General features: G+C 39.8%; 2 protein-coding genes across 4 annotated transcripts in view; both read right to left on the reverse strand.

Annotated features, from left to right (window-relative positions):
• The window catches only part of rusc2 (RUN and SH3 domain containing 2), a 133,185-nt gene that overhangs the window by 92,709 nt on the left and 14,777 nt on the right, over window positions 1-25,699 (reverse strand). The window lies entirely within an intron of this gene.
• On the reverse strand, window positions 17,847-20,504 carry LOC132404439 (general transcription factor II-I repeat domain-containing protein 2-like). The gene is made up of 2 exons (XM_059988570.1): window positions 18,115-20,504; window positions 17,847-18,029 (listed from the first exon to the last, which is right to left on the reverse strand). The coding sequence occupies exon 1, from the start codon at window positions 20,051-20,053 to the stop codon at window positions 18,119-18,121; it is 1,935 nt and encodes a 644-aa protein (XP_059844553.1). The 5' UTR covers window positions 20,054-20,504; the 3' UTR covers window positions 17,847-18,029; window positions 18,115-18,118.

Raw genomic sequence — 25,699 nt, forward strand, 5'->3', positions numbered from 1 at the left:
TTCTGGAGGAACGTTGTCTCATTTTTTAACTGCATTGCATTTGTGGTTTTTAAATAACAATAAACTGAACCGAAATTCTCTGCCACAGGAAACAGTTGAGGCCGATTCATTGGCTATATTTAAGAGGAAGTTAGATATGGCCCTTGTGGCTAAAGGGATCAGGGGGTATGGAGAGAAAGGAGGTATAGGGTTCTGAGTTGGATGATCAGCCATGATCATACTGAATGGCAGTTCAGGCTTGAAAGGCCGTATGGCCTACTCCTGCACCTATTTTCTATGTTTCTAATCTGAACCTGAATCTACTTCATACTCCCAAACTATGGCAGTACAACATATCTGTGTATAGTCAGCAGTCACATTGACCACATTCTACAATATCTGAAAACCTGGAATCATATGGAGAAAATAGCTTCCATTGAAGAACCTGTTACATCAAAGGTGTCACATTACAAGTAGAAAGCAAATGCCATAAAATGTTGTCAGTCAACCAATATCAAAATTCCAAATTTTTATTCTATTCATTAAGGCATGCCTGAGGTATAAATGTGCAAGGCCAGAACTAATGGCTTACAGTCTCAATGGCTTATGATTTTCTTTGTGTGTTAAAATGAATGGACAAAAAAGTAAAGGCTGGTAAATACTATGCAGAACATCCTACCAACTAACCAACTATATTTGGATCATTTTATACGGCTTTTTATACAGTTTAAGCCATAAATAAATACACAAAAATATTAAGTTGAAGATATTAACATATGATAAACATGGACAAGAAGCTGTGGATTATAGACAATAGACAGTAGGTGCAGGAGTAGGCCATTTGGCCCTTCTAGCCAACACTGCCATTCACTGTGATCATGGCTGATCATACACAATCAGTATCCTGTTCCTGCCCTCTCCCCATACCCCTTGACCCCGCTATCTAAATATACTAAATATGCACACAAACCCTTAGGAGAATAAGAAATCATTATCTAAATTGGATCCACTACCCAATCTTATTTTAACAACAGCAAGTCAACATCATTTATGTTCAATGAGGTAACTTTCATATGTAACCAAGACCAGCATGCCAACTTGCTCATGCTCAAATTCTTCTTCAAGGAATTCAGTGTTTGCACAACTTGAATTGTAAAAAAAATCAAATCAGATATCAAGTTAGCACCTCCTTAGGCTAACCAACATGTTTCATATGACAGAGGTAAAAGTAACTAAAATTTTAATTATTGTATCACTGACTGTGATTATTATATCTCTATATGTACACATGACCCATTTGTAAAGAATGCATTGACCACCTTCTTATCAGAAACCTGTTTCTGCTTACTTTCACTTTTGCAACATTAATTACATAAGGCGATTTTTTAAGAGACATTAGTTTTCTATATTACCTGAGTAAAAATACGGTATTTCAGCAGGACTGAAGTGAAATCCAGTCACAGTAATTTTTCAGCAGTGGAGCATGATCCGTAAATTTTCAGACTTCAAGGTTAAGGAAACAGCAATAAAGTTAACTGTGTAAAGCTACTCTGCAATCCAAAGAACAAAGGACAACCCAAGATAAATGTATGTGTGTCTCATTCTATTTAGACTGTAGGAATGTAGTATTGTCTCTTCGAGTGAGCTGTAATTATAATTGCCTTGATCAGATCTGCTATTCCTACTGAACTGTACATGAAAATTAAGAGTAAAGAGCAGTCTGAATTGCTTAACTTAGCTGTGTGGTCAAATTCAGCAAAACTAAACATTACTATTAAAATGCAAGTTTCATCCATCCAAAGCAAGAATTTCACATTGCTTAAACAATAAATTCTGTGGTGAGCAATGCTGAAGAACTAGCAAGATGCTTTAAATAAAATGGGCAAGGTAATGCTGTCTGAATAGTCAGACAAGTGCAATCATAAGATCTGGTACCAGCCATAAATAAAATTTATATTTTGCGTTTTGTACTCCTAGCTGAAATCCAAACCACTTCACACAAAATTCATAAATAACCAATAACGGAAATTTATTTCAGAGACAAGAAGTCATTTAATTTGCTTTGAAAAACATGTATTTAGTTGAAATAATAATCTCAACAAGACACCTGCTTTTACAAGCACAGCCGTCAAAATTCATGCTCCCATCCCCCACCATCAAGATATGGTTTTCAGCAGCTCTACCTTATCTACGTTTATTTGCATCTGCCAAACTGACTAAAAAATTATTAGTTGTATTCCTTTCTCCTGCTCTGGGTTGGCCACTTTCATCACATGAGCTCTGTAAACATCATGCAGGCAGCCAATGTTATAGTCTGAATGATTAGAAAAACCACAGGTATGTTTTGTTCCAGAACAAAAGAAATCAAGATTCAAAACAGTACCTCACGTAACAAGACCCACAGTAAATCATAAGATACACAAGATTAGACACAAAGATGAGCTGTATGTGATAATACAAATATTGAAGAAATAAGCAGATTGAGAATTCAAAATAAATGGAAACAGTTTTCTTTCAAAGAGTTTGTGATTACTGTTATAGAAAAAGAAAAATATTTAATAAGGTGAATTAAACACTGTTATAATCCATGATGACATTCAAAACAAATACAGAAATTTAATAAAGAGATTCAATAGACAAATAACATGATTTGATATCATATAAGATTGTACAATTCAAGTCAACATGCAATTTATATATAATGTGCAGTTTATTTTCAAAAAACATTCCAAATGACCTCATTATCACAGTCTCTGTCTATATATGACTTTTAGTCTCCATTACACTGGGCTCACACAAAGCACAAAACAGAAGCCCAAAATCTGAACTCATTCACTTCAAGGCAGTAATTTAAACTTAATAGATCTTTTTGATTTTATAATATGATTGAGACACTTTCTAGAACATCAAAAATGCTTGCCATTTTAAAATATACTCCACCCAGAAATGCAGTGTGGCACTTCAACACAAAACACTCCGTGTCATTAATGGAGCATTAATTCACCATCTGTCATTTAATATCAGGCCGGAGCACAAGGATAAACCATTTCAGATTCCTCCTTGTAATTTAGAAGAAAAACACAATGTTTACACCCCTTCCCCCATTTTCTTCCCATTACATGCAGCAGTAAGGACAGAAATAAAGAATGATATAATGGCAGCTGTCAGACATTGCAAGGGAGCTCTAAACAGAACATCTGAATAACTCACCAACTACACACAACCAGAATGACTTGTCATCCACTTAAATCTCCACATAAACATCTTATGCCTGTGTATCACAGCAGCCATGACAGCTCTATGGAGAACGAGCAATGATAACCAAACATACAGCATAGTAGCTTCCATACAAAAATCCTCTGCATTACTAACCACAGCAAATACACAGAATAATATTCTGCATTATCTCAATAACATCATCAATTTTAACTGAATGAATAATTTACCACAGCAATTTAATCTGTATTGACACTCTTGACAGCACCATCAGGTTATCAGAAAAAAGGCAGTGAGCAGAGGAAAAAAATATGCATCGAAAAGATGTGAGCTTAATCTCCACCCTACCAAGCCTTTTGTTCAAGATCTTCTCATCTTTCATCACTACACTTCACAGGCAAAATTACCTTTTGTTGTCTTGATAACCACCAGAACCCACCAATTTTACATTTAAACTCATTACATAACCATACTATGGCAGAGCAGTTATTTATTTAATAGCAACCATAGCAATGCAGTGGACTGCGCAAACACAATGCCAGTGCCGCTGCTGCTGCTTGCTAGAATGATCCAACGTCATCATTTAACAGGCATGCCCACAGCCTGCAACTGCAATCCCTGTCTGAGCCCTTGAAAAACAATTGAGCTCCGAGTTTAAAAGATCAGACCGCAAACATGAGAAAACAAACTAAACAGTTTACCCGATAATTGGATGTTGTTATTCCAATACATAATAATGTGCACCGTATTCAAAGACAACACTAATCTAATAATACAAGAATAGTTTGCTGATCAGCTAATTTACAACCATTTGTTTCATAGAACATAGAAATCTACAGCACATGACAGGCCCTTTGGCCCACAATGTTATGCCGACCATGTACTACTCCAGAATTTCCCCATCACATAACCCTCTATTTTCCTAAGCTCCATGTTCCTATCTAAGAATTTCTCCACTTGTAAATTGGCTTCATTTAGATCATGATATTTTACTGAATATACCAATGGATATCTAAATATTGTATTTTATACTTGATCCTGGCTTGAATAAACAAAATTGTAGATGTGTATCCAACAAAAATTGCTCTATATATCATTATCCAGAAGCAATTATTTCCCTTGTTTATGATCAGCATTTTAGTCTCTTAATCTAATGGCACTTCCTTCACAGATGACATTCTTCAGAATCAGAATTAGGTGTAATATCATCAGCGTATGTCACCAAATTTGTTAACTTTGCTGTAGCAGTACAATGCAATACATGACAATACAGAAAAAAACTGAATTGCAGTATACACACACACATATAATAGTTAAAATAAAAAAGTAGTGCAAAAACAGAAATAAAACAGTAGTGAGGAAGTGTTCATGGGTTCAATATCCATTCCGAAATCAAAAGGCAGAGGGGAGAAAGCTGTTCCTGAATCACTGTGCGCCTTCAGGCTTCTGTACCTCCAGCCTGACGGTAACAATGAGAAGAGGGCACGTGCATGGTGGTGGCAGTCCTTAATAATGGACACCGCCTTTATGAGGCACCACTCCTTGAAGATAACTTGGATACTTCAATACCGTTTGCCACATAACTCCTTATCTAACTAATAATAAGTGTACCATGTACCACAATTAATTAAAACAAGCACACATTTTTAAGGACTAAAAACTCCTCCTTATGAAAAGATTTTTGGATTTCCCACGGGATGGAGGAAAACCAATTATTGTACAGGTATAACCACACTCAAAGGACTACATTTTGTGAAATGAATTACAAATATGAAATGTTTAAACAAACTGTACATGGATTTCATTTGTTAGTTTTTTAATTCAGAATATCAAGGAACCAACTAAAAGGTTTTTTTTTTAATTTGCTCATTTCTGAGATCTGGACTTAACTAGCAAGACTAGGATTGATTGCCCATAAAGTAGTAGGATGCTTTCTGGAGCCACTGCGGTTCCACAATGCTGTTGGGTAAGAAGTCCAAGATTTACACCCAGCAACAATGACCACAAATGTATGTATATATGTCCTAGTAAGGACATTCTAAAATTTGAAGGGAAACCTACAGGTATTCCCATAAGTTCTCTTTCATTGTCCTTCATTTTGTAGGGATTGCTGACTTGGTAGCTCAGTGTGTTCTGTAGATGAGACATACGACCACTGTGCACAGCTGATAGAGGGAATGCATATTTAGAGTGGTGGATCAGAGCCAATCCAGAATATTAAGCTTGTGACTTGTGTCTAGCAGACTATGGAATGGTGTTAGAAAATGAATACCTAGTCTCCCACCTGCTTTTGAAGCAAGGTATTCAAGTAGTTGTCCAGTTAATTTTTTGGTTACTGGTGACTTCAGGATTTTGATTGTAGGGAATACAAGATTCTCTGTCCACATTTATAATACAGTACATGTTATGCAAGTTGCCCTGCTTTAATTATACCCATTTCCCAACTGCAGCTGTCACAATGTCACTCACTGTTAGTAAAGTTTATAGACAGACAGACAGACATACTTTGTTGATCCCGAGGGAAATTGGGCTTCATTACAGCCGCACCAAGAATAGTGAAGAAATATAGCAATATAAAACCATAAATAATTAAATAATAATAAGTTACTGTTATGATCCCAACCCCCTCCTTTGTGAGAATCGCAAGAGCACCCGTTGAGGGGGTGGTCAGTAGACCCAGGAAGTGGGAGAGAGAGAGACGTGCTGAATAGACTCAGGAAGTGGGGGAGAGAGAAATGTGCCGAAGAGCACGTTCCACCCGGGATGCAAAATAAGGCGACAGTGACTATTGTCTCATGGAGACCACGTGAAAAGCCCTCGGGCAAGGTGGGCTGGTTGAGAGAGAGATTGCATCATCCCAACCTGATTGACACCTGCGACCCCGTGAGGAAGTATAAAGGAGGGTCTCAGGGGGACAGCCCCTCAGACGCACCAAGAAGACACGAGAGTGATCCCGCCGTAGCGGGAAGCCATTCTGAAGGAAGCCACGTGCGTTAGATTCCGGGATTGGAATCTGTGGCTGGAATCATGGAAAACCGCTTTTAACTAACATCGGGGAGAGGGAACCAACGCTCCCCCGATTCCACGGAAGCTTCATCAAGACCCGACAAGTTTTTCCTCTTCTCCCCAATCTCTCTCTCTCGGTTGCCCCACGTGAAACCCAGCGATACCCAAAAGGCTGAAGCCTGCAGACTTCTGAGTGACTTTTATATTTCCAACGGACAATATATATTATCCCCTAGACAACAGTAGAGCTCACTTCTTAAAGATGATTATTACTATACCCGCGCTTTAGATTGAGTATTGACGACGTGCATTATCTGAATGTTTGTATTAACCTTACTTTTGTGCCCCTTTATAAATAAAAACGTTTGAAAATACTGACATCAGACTTCAACGGACCTCTCTATCTTTGCTGGTAAGTTATCCAGTTACGGGATACGTAACAAAAACCATAAATAATTAAATAATAATAAGTTAATCATGCCAAGTCGAAATAAGTCCAGGACCAGCCTATTGGCTCAGGGTGTCTGACACTCCGAGGGAGGAGTTGTAAAGTTTAATGGCCACAGGTAGGAATGACTTCCTATGATGCTCAGTGTTACATCTCGGTGGAATGAGTCTCTGGCTGAATGTACTCCTGTGCCTAACCAGTACATTATGGAGTGGATGGGAGACATTGTCCAAGATGGCATGCAACTTGGACAACATCCTCTTTTCAGACTCCACTGTCAGAGAGTCCAGTTCCACCCCCACAACATCACTGGCCTTACGAATGAATTTGTTGATTCTGTTGATGTCTGCTACCCTCAGCCTGCTGCCCCAGCACACAACAGCAAACATAATAGCACTGGCCACCACAGACTCATAGAACATCCTAAGTGTTCCATCCTAACATTATAAGTGTGGCTAAATACATTAGACCATAAGACCTTAAGATTTAGGAGCAGAATTAGGCTATTTGGTCCATCAAATCTGCTCTGACATTTCATCTTTTCACGCTCAGCCCCAATCTCCTAACTGCTCATCATATATCTTCATACACTGACTAATAAAGAATCTATCAACCTCTGCCTTAAATAGAGCCAATGACTTGGTTTCCACAACAGCCTGTGGCAACAGATTCCACAGATTCACCACTCTCAGGCTAAAAAAATTCCTCTACATCTCCATTCTACTCTGAAGCTATGTCCTCTGGAATTCTCCAACTTCTGGTAATTCCCTCCCTCTCCCTTCCCCCATCCTACCTTCACTCTGTCTCCTCTTCTAGCTGCCTATCATGTCTCATGATTCTGCCTTCTTCTTCACCTCTCCTGTCTATCCCTTTTCCCTGCTTCTCCTCCCCCACCCCTTGATCTTTCCTCTAATTGGTTTTCCACCCTCCCCCCACCTTCTTTATAGGGCCCCTGCCCCCTCTTTCTTCAGTCCTGACGAAGGGTCTCAACCTGAAAAGTTGACTGCTTCTGTCAACCGATGCTGCCCGACCTGCTGAGTTCATCCAGCTTTTTTGTACGTCTTGATTTGACCACAGCATCTGCGGTGTACTTTGTGTGTCCTCTAGTCTTAGACTTCCCCATAGGAAACATCCTCTCCATATCCACTTTAAACATTCGATAGGTTTCAATTAGGTAATCCCTCATTCTTCTGAGGTCTAGTGATCACCAGCCATCAAAAACTCTTCATATGGCAAGTCTTTCAATCCCAGAATTATTTTCATGAACCTCCTTTGAATCCTTTCTAATGTCAGCACATCCTTTCTAAGGGCCCAAAACTGCTCACAATACCCTTAAGTGAGGCCTCACTGGTGCTTTATAAAGCCTCAACATTACAATCTTGTTTTTATATTCTAGTCCTCTTGAAATTAATGATAACATCACATTTACCTTCCTCAACACCAACTCACCTGCAAACTAACCTTTAGGGAATCCTGCATGAGGACTCCCAAGTCCCCTTGCACCTCAGGTTTTTGAATTTTTTTCTCCATTTTGAAAATAGTCTACCTTTTTATTTCTTGTATGACCATACACTTCCCAACACTGTATCCTATCTGCCACTTCTTTGCCCGTTCTCCTAATCTATGTCCTTCTGTAGCGTCCCTGCTCCCTCAAAACTACCTGCCTCTCCATCTATCTGTTATTATTAATAATAGAAATAATAAAATCAAGGTCAAGATGATACAGTTGAAAGATTTTCACTATTTATCAAACCTTTGAATACACTTCAGTGTATTATTACCATCATATAACCATCATAGATGACAGTACAGTAGCACTGCAGTTTATGAGAAACAGTTTGCTTTAATAAGTTTAAGCTCCAAAGATAGAATTTCTTATAAATATTTAACTACATTACATCACCTTTAAAAGTATTAATTTTTGAAATCCTTACATTCACCAGATCTATTTTCTCAAAAAGCAGCTATTTTTTCCAACAAAACATAATAATTTTAGTTTGATGAAGTAAACATCCCCAAAACAGTATATTGTAAACAGAGCTTACTTATGAATAAAATGAATATCTGGGATTGTAACCAATATATGCCTAGTTGTTTCGATAAAAGTAATTCCCAAGTACCAATTACATTTGTAAAACAAAGGCTAATAATATATTACAGAAACTACCTGGACAGTCAGAATCTGCATCAATAAACGCCTTCTCTAATTTCCCAGAGTTTTCATGATCCTACTTTCCAAGCATTTCCTCTGAGATCCCACTCCATCAACAGTTATCTGTTGCCGCTGAGACCCCACTCCCTTACTGCTAGGACCCAGCTCACTTACTGCTCAGTCCGGATCCTGCTCCTTTACTGCTGAAGACACTACTCTCTTCCCACTGCGGTCAGGGCCCGGCTCCCTTGCCGCTGCGGTCCGGGCCCCACTCATTTACTGCTGTGCCCAGGTCTCTCCTTCATTTACTGCTGCAGCCAGGATATTGCTCTCTGTGCTGCTGTTATTACAACTTCACAGATGCACCTGGAGCACACTGCTCCCAATGTTGTCTCTACAGTGATTCTCTTCTCAATGCTGCTACCTGCAGAATCCCACCCCATTGTTATTTTCTTCAGATCTTACTCTTTGTCACTTCAGACAGCTCCTATTGCTTTTACCTCAAGAACCACAGACGGAGATGTAACGTAAAGATTTTAACTCATGTATGTGAAGAATGTAAGTAATAACTTTAACTAGACAACGGGGTGACCCGTTGGGGGCACCCTTTGACAGAAGGGTAGTTCAGTCTAATGTGACCAGAATGAACATTAAATTTTCCTGAATGCTACTGGTATTGCTTTGCTTTGGAAATTGAAGAAGAAAACCTCAGTTTATTAAAGAAGAAGGATGCGTAGCAAGGCAAATATAGCTCCTCCTCATTTAATGAAGGACACTTTTGGTGGCATCATTTCTGGTTGATCTGCCACCCTTGTGTTTCTCATTGTCATTCTGGAGACGTGCAGCCCTTTCATCACCCGTCTCTTCATCTCTTCTGTTGTTTGTTCTTTGTCTCTAATCCTGGAGAAGTGCATTTCTCTGCTCCTTTGTCTCTTCCTCTCTCCTCCTTCTGTGTCTGTTGTTATCATTCTGGAGACGCGCATGCTTCTCCTCCTCTGTCTTTTCTTCTTTCATCTTTTTTGTCCTGAATCTTCGATCCTGGTGTCGTGCGGCCCTGGCCTCATCTGATTCTTGCCCTCTTCCTCTCCTTGCCGCTTCCCAACGACATTTGGCATCACCTCTTGACCATGATGTCCCCCTTCTCTTTCCACTCAGCATAATTAGGCTGACCATATTTTTTTCACCCTAATGCTGGATAGAAGATGCAAAGCAGTAACACAAAAGTCTCCAGGATACTGATTATTCTTGACGATGTGGATGGCACTCTCCTAAATGGACTTGATACAGTCACCGCTGTCCTTTGACTGCAGCAAAGGGTTTGAAGGGTGTCTCGAAGTACATCATTACAGTAAGATTTAATTATCTCTTATTGATGGGTGGCAGTTAGATCTGTCCCAATCCTGCACATGCTGATGGTGATATGTGACCACTCGAAACAGAGCTGCCCTGCTCTTTTGCTGCAGTTGGTGTCACTGCTGTGAGCATCGTGAGTCACTTCTGAGGTTGGCCGTGCGCATGCGTTGTGCTGTCACGTCACGGTTTCCATCATGGCTGATATCAGCTCTCGGGTGAAAGCGGAGCTGTTGATTTTGGCGAGTGAGCAATTTTATATGAATATATAACCCTGAACTTTGCCTGCATTCTGTAAGTTAGCACATTTTAAGTTGATTTAGCCAAAAATAGTGCCGCTGTAATGCACTGTTTGCGCTAATTGGAGGTCACAATCAGACAAACAGAGCATGAGAGTTTTAACAGTATATAAATTCAGTACTTTCCATAACCGTTGATGCCCTGACTAATCAAGAACCTATCTACCTCCACTTTTACACTGAATTTCTTGGCCTCCGCAGCCATCCATGGCAACGAATTCCAGATTTAGCACCCTCTGGCTGAAGAAATTCCTCCTCATCTCTACTCCAAATGGATGTCCATCTATTCTGAGGTTGTGCCCTCTGGTCGTAGACTCACCCACTACAGGAAGCATCCTCTCTACATCCACTCTATATAGGCCTTTCAATACTTGATAGGTTTCAGTGAGATTCCCCCACCTGTACAAAACTGCACAGCAGCAATATACAGTATGGCAGTGCAGGAGAAACACATTGACCATGGACAATTCCTAGGATGAAAGTAAGGACAAAGGTGATAAAACAAGGCAGCATCAGCTGTTTGTATTTTTGCCTGTAATTAGGTTTTATACTCCTTCTGCCCCAACAATAATGCAGAGCATTCTTGCAAACAATCAACTCCTACATGCACACACCCACTTAAATTAAAAAGCCAATTCATCCAAAACCTAGAAACAAGAATTCAAAAAAACTGAAGCCTACTAACTAAATTCACAATTTTACTTAAGAGCAGAAACCCTTATTCTTTCTGCTCACTAACCGTTTGCAACTTTTTCTTTCCTACAGGCTCAAAAGCTTCAAAGGTGACTACTGAGTGCCCTGCTCAATGTGGTGCTAATGTGCTAATTGGCATCCATTCTGTGGTAAAGTTGTGTGTCGACTCAATAACTAAGATTTTCCGTGGAGTTAGCTTGTCTACTAAAATAAGACATTGGCATAATACATCAACCTACTCATGCCGAGGTGGCCTACTTCATCGCAAAGTCTCTGTAATGATGACCAGTCAGCAGGCTGCACATTAACTTCTGCTATTCATCCGTTATCCATCAATTCTCAGTGGATATAGCAACTATGACTGACTTCTACCAATGACTTTAAATCTATTACCTCAAATTTTGAGAGCTCTGCTAAGGAGAAATAGATGCTGCTTGTTCACCCTAAACACTCAATCTAATATTACCTCAAACTTTGCTCATTATAGCTCACACTATTTATTCCATACCTGGGTAGCAATGCAGCAAAGTCAAACTTCATGGAATGCACCTGAACTAAGGCAGCAGTGCTTCTTTCTGATATTTAGTTGTGAACATACTCTTCCCATCAGCATCCCAGCAGTGAAAGCAGTGGAAATACTCATTTACAAACCTTCACAGCAGAGGCATGGCAGGGTCTGCTCATACCAGCGGGCACCACATCAGTGCCAATGATCTCCATATAAGGAACCATCTGATTTTTTCCCCAGATAAGTAGGTGTTCTATTAATGCTAATGTGTTTAGATTAATTTGTAAACAGAAAAAAGTATAGTAACACTGTAATGCTGAAACATTTGTCAATAAATTTTCATATCGGTGGCTTTCTATTTCACAATCTCATATGCGTTCTTCAAAGTCTTGGCCCCTATATTATTATCTGCTTTGTAGGTGTGGACTACGTGATGGAAGGCTGCTCCCTTTAGTTTTAAGCCTGCTCATATATGTGTTATGACCCAAAAGAACCTTAATATAGGCTGACTTTAGACTGCTTCATTGGACCAGTTATGGTCCTGGGATGAAAGGCTGTAGGCCACAATGTGGCAAACCTGACAGCTTGTTAATACGGTCATTATCTGAGTCCGGTGAGGCCATGGATTCTCTGCTGGCGAGTTCTTGTATCACATTTTTTTTTCATTTGGTTCCTGACTGGAATTCATTAATGTGTAAGTGTATTTCCCTGTATCATGTGTCTCTCAAAGCTTAGCAGGTCATTCATCCCAATTGTATATAATACAATTAATATAATATAATATAATATAATTGTGTTATAATACACAGTGAACAAAGACACCATTACCCTCTCTGCTTCCACCATCCCTTCCTGCACTGATCCCCCTTTACAAAGTCATCCATTCATGGTACAATATGCCCTTCAGCCCACCAACTACTGACCACCTATTTACAGTAATCTTCATTTATTCTCCCTACATTCCCAGTCAAATTCTTGCCTACGCATGAGGAACAATTAACTAACAAATCTGCAAATCTTTGGCAAATGGGAGGAATCAGATCAGATTTAATACTGTTGACAGATGTAATAAAAATTGTTGCTTTGCAGCAGCAGTACAGTACAATACATAAAAAAACTATAAATTACAATAAGAAAAATATCTAGGTAGTATCTACATAGTCTCAGAGAGATCTTGTAAACTCCAGAGGGACTGGTGTTCAGGATTGAACCTAGGTCACTGGAATTGCAAAGCAGCAGTTCCACAAGCAGTCTCACTGTGCCACACAAGGGTGGCCCATTTGATAAATGTGGAAAGACAAAATGAAGATAGTGGAACTTGAAAGCCATGTCCAAAATGCCTGTATGGTGATGCAACAGAAAAGGTGATATTGAGATTAACTAATGGTAATTGCCTCAAAAAGGGGTAACAATGATCTCAATGAAAAATTATTGGAGCACATAACCTACAGATTGCACACAGCACTTGTGGTATGTGTCTCAACAACAAAGGCTGGATATTTGTAACTGCAATGCAGTGGTATCCCATTAATACATGTAGATCACTGATAATCTAAAATTATAACAATACGTTGATCAGTTTTTTAAACACTCTCACAGGATCAATTACAGACCAACTTTGACATTTGGCTAAAGGAGTAAGATCAGTCTTTGGTAATTGGATTTATCATTAAGATAAATAGCTTACCAAATGCCATTTCAGATTAGAGAATAGCACACCAGTATTACTGATAATCAGCCCTACTTTGGACATAGTTTTGGAATCCCAGCGCTTGCTGACATAGCACTTCCCAAACTACACAAGAAGAGCTTTGAAAGAAGTCATCTTCAATAATGTATATGCATAGTGCCAACCCTACAGAGGAGGAGAACTGACAATAGGCACATATTTTAATATTATGATTCAATAGTAAGAAAAGCATAACAGTGTACTTACATTCTTAGGAGATTAAGGAGGTTTGGCCTGTCAGTGAACACTCTGACAAACATCTACAATATCCTGACTGGAATGGCAATTTAAATGATCAAAAAACCAAGAAGCTATAGAGAGTAATGGACTCTGCCAAATACATCATGGACACATTACTCCTCAATGTTGGTGTGATCCACAGATCTCCTTTAAGTTTGTTTCTCTCACTTCAAACCGGTGCCCTCTAATTTTAGATCACCCCAACCCTAGAAATGTTAATCTATCCCATCTATGCCCCTCATGATCTTATGAACATCCCTTCAGCCTCCTTCATTCCAGCAAGAACAAACCCAGTCAATCCAATCTCTCTTTATAGTGAGAACCATCCATTCCAGCCAACATCTGGGTGAATCTATTCAAATTTTAAAGTTAAATTTTTTATTAAAGTACAGTGCCTATAAAAAATTATTCGCCCCCGCCCCCGGAAATTTTTATGATTTATTGTGTTACAACAGTGAATCATAGTGGTGCATGGCCAAGTGGCTAAGGCGTTGGACTAGCGATCTGAAGGTCATGAATTCAAGCCCCAGCCGAGGCAGCATGTTGTGTCTGTGGGCAAGGCACTTAACCACACATTGCTCCAGTCCAACCAGCTGAAAATGGGTACCAGCAAAATGCTGGGGGTTAACCTTGTGATAGAATGACATCCTATCGGGGGGGTGGGGGGGGGGGAGTCTCGTACTCTCAGTCGCTTCATGCCTCGGTAACTGGCATAAGCACCGGCCTGTTGAGCCTATAAGGCTTGGGACAGACTTTAACTTTTAACGTTGTATCATAGTGGATTTAACTTGGCTTTTTTGACACTGATAAACTGAAAAACACTTTTGTGTCAAAGTGAAAACAAATCTCCACCAAGTGATCTAAATTAATTACAAATATAAACCCGAAAATTATTGATTGCAAAAGTACTTAACTTCCCCCTTAATATGATACATCAAGTCATCACTAGTGCAGTCAATTGGTTTTATAAGTCACACAATTAGTTAAATAGAGATCTGTTTTTGGAGACCTGTGTGCAGCCAAGGTGTTTCAATTGATTGTAGTAAAAATACACCTGTATCTGGAAGTTCCAACTGCTGGTGAGTCAGTATCCTAGCAAAAACTACACCTTAAAGACAAAAGGACACTCCATGCAACTCTGTGTAACCCGGGAGCAGTTACAAGCTTCAATGCTTGAGATGAGAGAGATTATGTATACAACAACTGTTACCCAGGTGTTACACCAATGGCAGCATTACGGGAGAATGGCAAAGAGAAAGCCACTGTTGAAAAAAATTTACACAAAATCTCAGCTAGAGTTTGCCAGAGGGCATGAGGGAGTCTCTGAAGTCAGCTGGAATGTTCTATGGTCTGACAAAACCAAATTTGAGCTTTTTTGGGCATCAGACTAAATTTAATGTTTGGCATAAGCCAAACACTGCACATCATCAAAAACACACCATTCCTACCATGAACCACAGTGGAGGCTGCATTATGCTGTGGGGATGCTTCACTGCAGCAGGACCTGGAAGCATTGTGAAGATACAGGGTAAAATGAATGCAGCAAAATACGGGGAAATCCTGAAGGAAAATCTGATGTAATCTGCAAGAGAACTGCAACTTGGGAGAAGATCTGTTTTCTAGCAAGACAATGACCCCAAGCATAAAGCCAAAGATACACAGGAATGGCTTAAAAACAAAAAAATGTCCTGGAGTGACCAAGTTACAGCCCAGAGCTCAATCCACTTGAGAGTTTGTGTCTGGACTTGAAAAGGGTGTTCACTCACCATCCTAGTGCAATCTGACAGAGCTAGCTAGACCAGGTTTTAAGCAGTGTCCAGATGAGCAAAACTGATAATAGACCTATCCACGCAGACTCAAGGCTGTAGTTGCTGACAAAGGAGTGTCCTTTTGTCCTCATTGTGCAATTCTTACCAGGATACTGATAGGTCCAGAACAAGTTCTCTAAGATAGCAACCCCCAAGAATTTAACGTTTCTGTACTCTTTCTGATTTTACAATATCCTCATCAAATATAAATTCCTTTGAAGCAAAAGAAAACACAATGGGAAAAATGGACCAACCAAGGATATCAACTAGATAAACTACATTTTACTTGGAACAGCAGTGAATTTGAATTCAATTGAATTGACTGTATTTCTTATATCCCTCACATACATGAGTAAAAATCTTTGTTATGTTTCTGTCTAAATGTGCAATATGAAATTTATAGAAGAGATTAAGAGTAGTAGTTTATAGTAGGAGAGCTTGATTTATAATATGCATTATTATTATAGGATTGATAGTGAGGAACTTTTCACCTTGGCAAAGATGTATAAAATACCTGGCCTTGAGACCCAAGTAAGGAATAAAAAATTTAGAAAGGATCTGAGAAAGAACGCTCTTCACCCAGAAGGAAGATGCAATCTTGAATGCAGATGATGGAGGTAGGTACTCCCACAATACTCAGGCAGCTTCTACATTAGCACCTGAATCACCAAGGCATAATAGGACTATGGACAACATGCTAATCATAGAATCATAGAAATCTGCAGCACATTATAGGCCCTACAACACACAATGTTGAGCCAACCACGTAACCTACTCTAGAAACTGCCTAGAATTCCCCTACCGCATAGCTATTTTTCTAAGCTCCATGTACCTGTCTGAGAAAAAAGACCCTTAGTGCTAAGTAGTACTACTAAGATAGATTATTGATAGTTGGCATAAACATGGACCCCGCTGGACACTTAGTACTGCAGGTCTATTCTATCAGAGATGCTGTTTGGCCAAGAAACTGAGAAGCTGGAGGAATCCGTGTGCGAAGGTGGAGTACAGTCTAACAGCGAGTGATCAGCTTAGCTGCTTTTCTTGTGTTCACAAGACTCTTTTGGACATTGTTCATGTGGAATGCTGCAAGTCTGATTCATTGGTTTATCGGTGGCAAGCAGGGGAGCTGCGTGGCTTTGGTTATAGCAAGGACCAGGCCTTAAGCCCTGGTGTCACCTGTTTACAGACAAGGAGGAGAGCCGGAAGCTCCACCAGAGTACCAGGGGTAGGGTGGCGCAGCATCCATACCGGAGTTGGTGCTGTCTCCTCATGTTCACTCAGCAGAAGACAGCCTGTATTGAGTTTGACTGCAGACTGCAGCAGCATTCATGAACTTAGGAGCTTGTATTTTATATATATATATATATATATTTTGTGTGACTATTTTCCTGACATCTTATTTTTTCCTGACATCTTATATGTGCTTGCTATCTTAGACATGCTATATTTGCTTTGTGCTGTGTGTGATTGTTGGTGCAGTGTTTTCCACTTTGGCCCCGGTGTAACACGGCTATATTCATAGGTATGGTTAAATGACAATTAAATTTGAATTTGGTGGCCACTGGAACTGGTTTCAATGCTATATGACTCTCTGACTTTGTGAAAAGTTAAAAAAAGTATCTGATCAACAGTTAAGCAGTAATCTGGAAGATTGAAAAAAAAACTGAAATTCATCAATTGAAGGACAAACAAATTAATAAAGGAAGAAAAGTAGAATATGAGAGTAGATGAACAAGGAACATGTGCTTGGTGCTAATGCACTATCATTATACCACAAAAAGAAACTTGAAATTGACCAAAAGAAGGTTTGAAACTTTCAGATGGTTTAAATGTCTCAATGGGTTTATTTTTGAGACTGTTCAAAGAGGTCCGTACTATGCCTCTATGAATTCAGTTTATGTTGATGAGGGTAGAATTGGGCATGACAAGATTGGTGATATCAAAGGCAAGAGATTTAAGATGGTTCAACTTCAGAAGCAACATATTTAACATCAGGACAGCTTACTTACTCAAAGAGTTGGTGTGCATTTGGAATGAGCAGCCAGAACTAGTGTTGAGATAGACATATTAGCAACAATCAAAGGCAGACTACGTAAGTGCATGGATAGTAGAGGTTTAAAGGGCTAGAGGACAAATGCAGGTAGGACGAGTTGAACCAAAAAGCTTGTTTCTATGCTGTATGACTCAATGACATTATTAGCTGTGTGCTTAGTGCTAGGGCAGGGGTCAGCAACCTTTACCACTGAAAGAGCCACTTGGACCCGTTTCCCACAGAAAAGAAAACACTGGGAGCCGCAAAACCCGTTTGACATTTAAAATGAAATAACACTGCATACAACGTTTTTTTTGCCTTTATGCTATGTATAAACAAACTATAATGTGTTGCATTTATGAAATTGATGAACTCCTGCAGAGAAAACGAAATTACATTTCTGCATGCAACAAAAACATTTTGAACTCCGAAAAAAAGACGTTGGGTTGAAAGTTACTTTTAAGTAAAATACTCAATGTCTATTTGAGTCCTTCTTGTATTTATGAAAAACGCCGAACTTAAATTTTCCGCCAGCAGCAAACCAAAAATAACATCAGCCAGCTGTCAGCCTGAAAAATAAAAGGACTATTTCACTGAACAATGAAAAAATATGAATATACATAAAATAATAGGCAATTAAAATATTTATCATACTTGGTTAATGGGATTTCTGGTCCTGGACCTCAGCGCACAGCGTCTGCACATCAGGGCTGTATGACGTCACCTTCATCTTTACACAGGATCGCAAGCTGTCATCTGTGAGGCGTGCGCGATGTTTGTTTTTAATAAAGTTCATGTTGGAGAACACCTGCTTACATACATATGTGGATCCAAAGATCGACAGGACTCCAAGCGCATACTTTTTCATGTTTACATAAATGTCAGACATAGCATTCCATGTTTCGAACACAAGTTTGTCCGGTTTTGGAAGGTTTTCAATATCACTCCATTTGTGATTCTGAGCAAGAACGGCCTTCTGACGGGCAACATCTTCAAGGTCTGCTGTCAAGCGTCTAAACTTGGACACCCATATGTCTTTGTCGGCTATGTCGGCCAGTTCCATCTCAAGATCAGGTTGACTCACACCTGCCAATGCAGTCGTATTCAGTAGGGAAGGATCGATGCTTAAGGGAGTGACCGGGAAGGATAATGTGTTTTTTTCCTCTCTGAACTCACAGAAGCGTTTCCCAAACGATGTTTGCATTGCGATGATTGCAGAATGTAAATACTCCGAAATTATCATGTCGTGACCTTGTTTGAACTCTCTCAAATTGGGGAAGTGAGACAAAGTGCCTTTCTGTAAATCTCTGGCAAGCACTGTCAACTTGCGCTCGAATGCCAAAACATCCTCCAACATGTGTAGGGCTGTACGTCCTTTCCCCTGAAGAGCTGTGTTCAGCGTGTTCAGGTGCGCTGTCATGTCTACCATGAAGTGTAGCTTTTCCAGCCACTCTGGCTGTTCCAGCTCAGGAAAGGTGAGCCCTTTGCTGCCCAGGAAAGTTTTCACTTCTTCCAGACACGCGACAAAGCGTTTCAGCACCTCCCCTTTGGACAGCCACCGGACTTTGTTGTGCAGCAGGAGATCAGAATATGCGCTTTCCAGCTCGTCCAGTAACAAACGGAATTGACGGTGATTTAAACTTTTTGCCATTATTTTATTGACAATCTGAATGACAACATCCATTACTTCTGTGCATTCCGGAGGAAATGTTTGAGCGCACAGTGCCTCTTGGTGCAAGATGCAGTGAAAAGTCAGCAGCTTTCTGTCCAGCGACTTCTGCAGTAAAGCCACAAATCCCTTGTGCGTTCCCGTCATATTCGGTGCCCCATCAGTAGCTACTGACACCAGATGGGTGGTCTTTATTCCTTTGGCTCTTAAACAATTCAAGACAGCCTCACAGATGTCCTCCCCTCGTGTTTGGTCTTTTAGAGGTATCAACTCAATCAGTTCTTCCTGTGGCCCGGCAGAGTTTACATACTGGCAGAACAACGCTATTTGTTCAATATCACCTTTGTCTTTAGACTCGTCACAGGCAATCGAGTAGGCCACAGCTGAATTGATGTCTTTAATTTGCTGTCTTGTGATGTCTTCTGCCATTTTTATGGTTCTGTCTTTGACAGTCTTTGCAGAGAGGGGCATATCCCTGATTTTCTGCACAATTTCACTCTTGTTTTTAAAGTCCGTGAATAGATGTTCTGAAATCTTAATGAAAGATTCTTTTATATATTCACCATCTGTAAACTGCTTCCCGTGCCTGACTATTTCCTGAGCGGCAATATAACTGGCGTATGTCGTTGATTTTCCAGACTTCATCCATTTCTGGAAATGATTTTTGCTCAGATCAACCTTCCGCATCAGTTCCGAAACGGCTTTTTTTCTCTCATCTCCATCCGGATATTTTTGAGCAAAGGCTGCGTGTTTATTCTGGAAATGCTTTGCGACATTTGACTTTTTGTTGTTTGCTAGTTTCTCATTGCATATTAAGCATACCGGTAAACCAGTCTCGTCAACAGTGAAAGCAAATGAATCTGTCCACGTATCATTAAAGGTTCTGTTTTCTTCAGTCACTTTTCTTTTTTTAGAATTCTCCATAGTTGGCTTACCTTGGATCGAAAAATTAAAGAAATCGCGTACTGGCGGGTGTCAGGTATTGGCAGTGGTGACGTATATTAATAGCGATAAAAACACGTTGTAGCGGTGTGCTCACGCAGTCAGTAAACTGCAGTCGAATAACTTTATTCGAACTAAACAGCCTTGCTTTTAAGCCTCCCTCAACCCAGCCCCCATGGACGCAGATGCTGCAAAAGACGCGTACTCACAAACCCCCGTAGGCTATCTCCCTTAGCCGGAACGGTGGCTAATTGTGAGCCGTTTCGGATGTGCCAGGAAATGTGTCGCCACACTTAGATTGTACAAGATCACCATAATCTTCAAATTTAGAATTACATTTCAAAAGCTAACAAACTAACATAAAATATATTTTAATTAAATACTGACCAATTATTTCCCAAAGCCACAGGGAGCCGCAGCACAGAGGTGAAAGAGCCACAAATGGCTCGGGAGCCGCAGGTTGCCGATCCCCGTGCTAGGGGAATGACAGAGGATTAATGTGAACTGTGCAAGGAAGTCACTTTTCCAAACTCCCAATGATTTCACTGGAAATAATAATTCCCTGATATAACTCACGTATATGCACTTGCATGCACAAATTAATTATAATGAGGCCCAATCCCTGAAACTACTCAATTAAATTTTAGAGATTTATATTTGTTCCCAACTCTGCTAACTGAAAAAGCTACGAGAGCTATTTAAAGGTTTTTAGTTCTGTAGCTTTAGTGGCTGTAGATTCAACTTGCAGACTGTTCAAGTTATAGATAGTTCACAGAAATGTAACCCAGCCATAACCTGAGGTGCAGGACTGTATTAGTAAATTTACTCTCCTTTAATTATCTGACTTTAGTTAAATACATTTTCTGTTTTCTTTAAAAAAAATCATTAAATTTATTTTAAATGTTTCTAAATACAAAGAATATTCTAAAGCACTTAAAGTCCTTGACGAGGATGACAGTTTTAAAATCCTGTCAAGGTTGTTTCTTCGGTTACATCAGGCAAAACCTACTACCTCACAGAACACCCCATTTAGGACTGAAGACTTCAGGTAGAAAACTGCCATAATTAAACCTTTTTTTCTGTGTTCAGATGTTCATGAAGTCACAATATTCTCAAAAAGAGTGGTATCATTCTGAAATAGAGGCCTGGATTCTACGAGCCTAGATTTCATGAAATAGGAATCAGTGGAGGTGTGGGGGAGGGTAGGGTGGCATTCTTACCTTCTCCTTTGTCATATTATTCTCACTCACAGTCATTTGAAAATGCAGAGAAAAGGGCAACCACAATTTCAACCCTAACCCCAGGAGAGGTAGCAGTAGCGGTTATTCCATGAAACAAAACCACTTTGAGCTATTATGTTATGTGTCCAGAAGAGCATTTCTGATACCAGGAAGAAAGCTTAAATCCTCTTGATTCAAGACATCCCACATCTTTCAGTGACAACTATAATGTAGTATTTACTTGAATTCCAAAAACTGTTCTCATTTATCTCCAGCTATAGTCTTCTGCCACCTAAAATCTCCTACTTACTGGCCACCTGGGAGACAACAACTTTGTTTTGGTTTTAATAGAGATGAAATCCAAGTCAAAATCTCGCTATGCCTTGGCAGTGTATGCTTTTTATGTGACATAATTTCAAAGGTAATAAGTCTGGAATGCATTAACTGTCTCAAACTGTCTCAATCTGAAGCCAACTCTGAGTCATAATATTCCATAACTAGCCCATTTAGCACTAACACTTTACTAACTGCACACCAACAACAAAAATCCTCAGTGATTGCAACAGATGATATTAAAAAGAGAACCCTAATATTATGACCCACTCCAATTTATGGCTCACTACTCAAATATCATTCATTCTCATAACCTTTCCAAAATCCACCATCAAAAATGTGAAGAATCTGTGAAGCTATAAAAAAAACTGGATCTCCTGCAAAATAATAAAGGCATAAGTAAAGCTTGGCTAGAAGAAGCTGAAGTTGACGAAATCGTTCTTCAACTGTTAAGTATTAGAAAAGGACAGGAAAAAGACTGGAGTCAATCTCCATTTAGTCAATGAGTGCTTGGTTGCCGGGAGAGGGGATGGAGGTGGTTGGTAGGTTATGAAAGGAGCAAACAACAATGGAAGTGAAAAGGTAGAGAGGGTCTCCTGTAATTAATGGAAAGTTTCCTGGGGAAAACTGCATGCATTTAGCTCCAACAGTGGTCCTGATAAGAAATGATACCCAATTTCCCTCGGGATCAATAAAGTATGTCTGTCTGTAAAAGCAAGTTTGAAGCTTCAGTTTAAGACTAATTCGATGTTGTCGCATGCCCTGCATATTCCACACAATTTTGCCATGGTGACATCAAATAGGCAAAGAATATGATCTTACATGCCTGCATGTGCTTAGTCAGCTCTTTATGCTGAGGTTTCACACACTCTTTAGTGCTGTCAATAACCTTTCTAACCTGAAAATAGTCATCCAAGCCTAAAAGTTCAAAAACACCTGTTAACAATATAAGGCACCAAATCAAAATGTTCCTTTGAGGGCATGTTTGCCATTTTTATACGCATTATGTCAATTAATGCTGGTATCCTGGCTTCTGTACAGATATTTGTAGTGCATCTCCAAATGCATAATATTTCATCTATCATACTGACAAATGAATTATAGCTACTGTATATGACTTGAGATTGCAGAAAATCTTGGTTAATTTGTTTTAAGTAAATGGACGCTCAATAGCAATATGGTTTGTGCTTGATATTTAAATACCAACTTCAAACCATATTGCCATTTGGGACAGGGGCTGGAGTTATTGGAATCTGGAGGAAAAAGCAAATGGCGGAAGAAACTCAGCTGATCAGGCAGCATCTATGGAAGGAAATGTGAAGTTTTGGGACAATTATGAAGAGTCTCCACTGAAACATCCATTTTCCACCACAAATGCTGCCTGACACACTGAATTTCTCCAGCAGCATGCACCTTTTTCACTTACGGTAATTAAGTGCACTTTGGTGACCTACCCAAGGTCACATCACAAACACAGAAAATGAAAAATCTCAGGTCAAGCAAGAAAGGTAGAAAGAGAACGACTAGCATATCAGGTGTGCAGCCCTTTAATGAATGACTGATTGACTGTTTTTTCAACATTTTTTTTAAAAAAACAGATTTCAAGCATCTACAGTTTTTGATTCTGCTTCTGGTGATGCCATCCAGTGCTGAAGTTTTATATTGGTATGCAAAGTCAGGACATTTTCCTCTTCTTAACAAAGTCAAACAATCAAATTACTTGTGTAGGTTTACTCGGACAGCCACCAACAGAAGTATAATACGTAGCCATTATCCTGACGAAGACATTTAATAATATCATGTGATGACTGACTGGTTGGATGCAAGAGCAGATTACTTGGCAAATGATTTCCTTGCCTCAGCAGTTGAAATCATAAACAAATTGTAGCTGCGCCTATGAGTACAGTGGCAGAAAAGTAACTATGAGAAGGAAAGGTAAGACTTTGAACAGAGAAAGGCCCTTGAAGTTATTTTTGAAGCTAATTTGAAGCAATCCAAAGCCAGTGCAAAGAAAGATTGTAATGCAGTCCATTATATTCCACTAAGTGGATAAAGCAAGGTCGTACCATTTCAGTTCTGTTTCCCAAAGAGAACCACACCAGTCTCAGTGTTCTCATTCACAAGAGGGATCTCAGAGAGCTTCAAGACAACAGAGGACTCTCATTAGTGTTTGTGGCTCCTTGACATGCCTTACTCAGTTATATTTCATAGAAGGTTAGTGAAATGAAATTTTACATCTCTAAATCACATTGCCTGACAGGCTGAAGATTTACAGCATTTTTTGTTTTTATAACTGACGCTTGGAGTTTAGCAATAATAACAGAAAGCAGCAGCTCTGGATCAGGATCAGGTTTAATATCACTGGTACATATGAAATTTTTTGTTTTGCAGCAGCAGTAGATTGCAATACATAATATTAAAAACTATAAATTACAATAACTACATATATAGAAATTAAATTAACTAAGTACTGCAAAAAGAGAGGGAAAAATACCAAAGTGGTGTTCATGGGTTCATTGTCCATTCAAAAATCTGGTGGTACCTCCTCCTTGATCGTAGCAATGAGAAGAGGGCATGGCCTGAGTGACAGGGATCCTTAAAGACGGATGTCTTTTTGAGGCATCACCTTTTGAAGGCATTCTGGATGCTGGAGAGGCTAGTATCTATGATGGAGCTGACTGAATTTACAACTTTCTACAGTGACCCCTCCATGCCGAGATGGCGATGTAACCAATTAGAATGCTCTCCATTGTATACCTGTAGAGATTTGCAAATGTCTTTGGTGACATACCAATTCTCGTCAAAACTCCTAATGAAACATAGCTGCTGTCATACCTTATTTGTAATTCCATCAATATGCTAGGCCAGGGTAAATCCTCATTGATGCTGACTCCCAGGAACTTGAAACTGTTCACCTTTTCCACTTCTGATCCATCCACAAGGAGTAGTGTGTGTTCCCTCAACATCCCCTTAGTAGAGTCCACAATCAATTCTTGATGTTGAGTACAAGGTTGATACAGTGACACCGCTCAACCAACCGATCCATCTTACTCCTGTATGCCCATCATCACCATTTGAAACTCTGCCAACAATAGTTACATCATCAGCAAATTTGTAGATGGCATTTGAGCTGTGCCTAGCCAGACAATTGTAGATGTGCAAAGGGCTAAGCATGCATCCTTGAGGTAGGTCAGTGCTGATTGTCAGTGAGGAGGAGATATTATTTCTGATCTGGACAGTTTGTGGTCTCCTGGTGAAAAAGTCAAAGATCTTGTTGTGCACAGAGCCCCAGGTTTTGAAGCTTTTTGATTAGAACTGAGGGCATGATTGTGTTGAGCTCTGACCTGATGTAGGTATTACTATTATCCAAGTGATCCAGGGCCGAGTGGTGAGCCAATGAGATTACATCTGCTGTAGACTTATTGTGGCAATAGTCAAATTGCAGCAAGTCCAGGTCCCTGCTAAAGCAGGAGTTTATTCTAGCCATGACTAACCCCTCAAAGTACTCCAACATAGTAGCTGTGAGTGCCACTGGGCGACAGTCATTGAGGCAGCTCACTCTGCTCTTCTTGGGCACTGATGTGATTGTCACCCCTTTGAAGCAGGGGCGGACCTCTGACTGCAGCAGCGAGAGACTGAAGATGGTCCTCGAACATTCCTGCCAGTTGGTTAGCACAGGTTTTAACAGCCCTACCAGGCACACCATCATGGCCTGATACCTTGCAAGGGTTCAATCTCTTTAAAGACACTCTGACATCAGCCTCTGAGCGAGAGATGCTGCAAGGAATTGCAGGAATGTAATTTTATTCTCCTCTTCAAAGTGTGCATAAAAGGCGACGAGCTTATTTGGGAGTGAAGCATTACAGCCAATCATGATGTTAGGTTTCGCTTTGTAGGATGCAATGGCCCCAAAACCATGCTAGAGCTGATGTGCATCTGATTCCATTTCTAACTTAACTGAAAATGTATATCCACCCTTAAAATAGCCTTCCAAAGGTCATACCAGCACTTCTTGCATAGTTCTAATTCACCAGTTTCGAATGCCACAGATCTAGCCCTCAGCAAACTACAAATC

Source organism: Hypanus sabinus, chromosome 14 (assembly GCF_030144855.1).
Source record: "Hypanus sabinus isolate sHypSab1 chromosome 14, sHypSab1.hap1, whole genome shotgun sequence".
Taxonomy (NCBI): domain Eukaryota; kingdom Metazoa; phylum Chordata; class Chondrichthyes; order Myliobatiformes; family Dasyatidae; genus Hypanus; species Hypanus sabinus.

Excerpts from the sequence above, each read along its gene's own strand:
- LOC132404439 (XM_059988570.1), bottom strand. The coding sequence starts at position 20,053 with ATGGAGAATTCTAAAAAAAGAAAAGTGACTGAAGAAAACAGAACCTTT.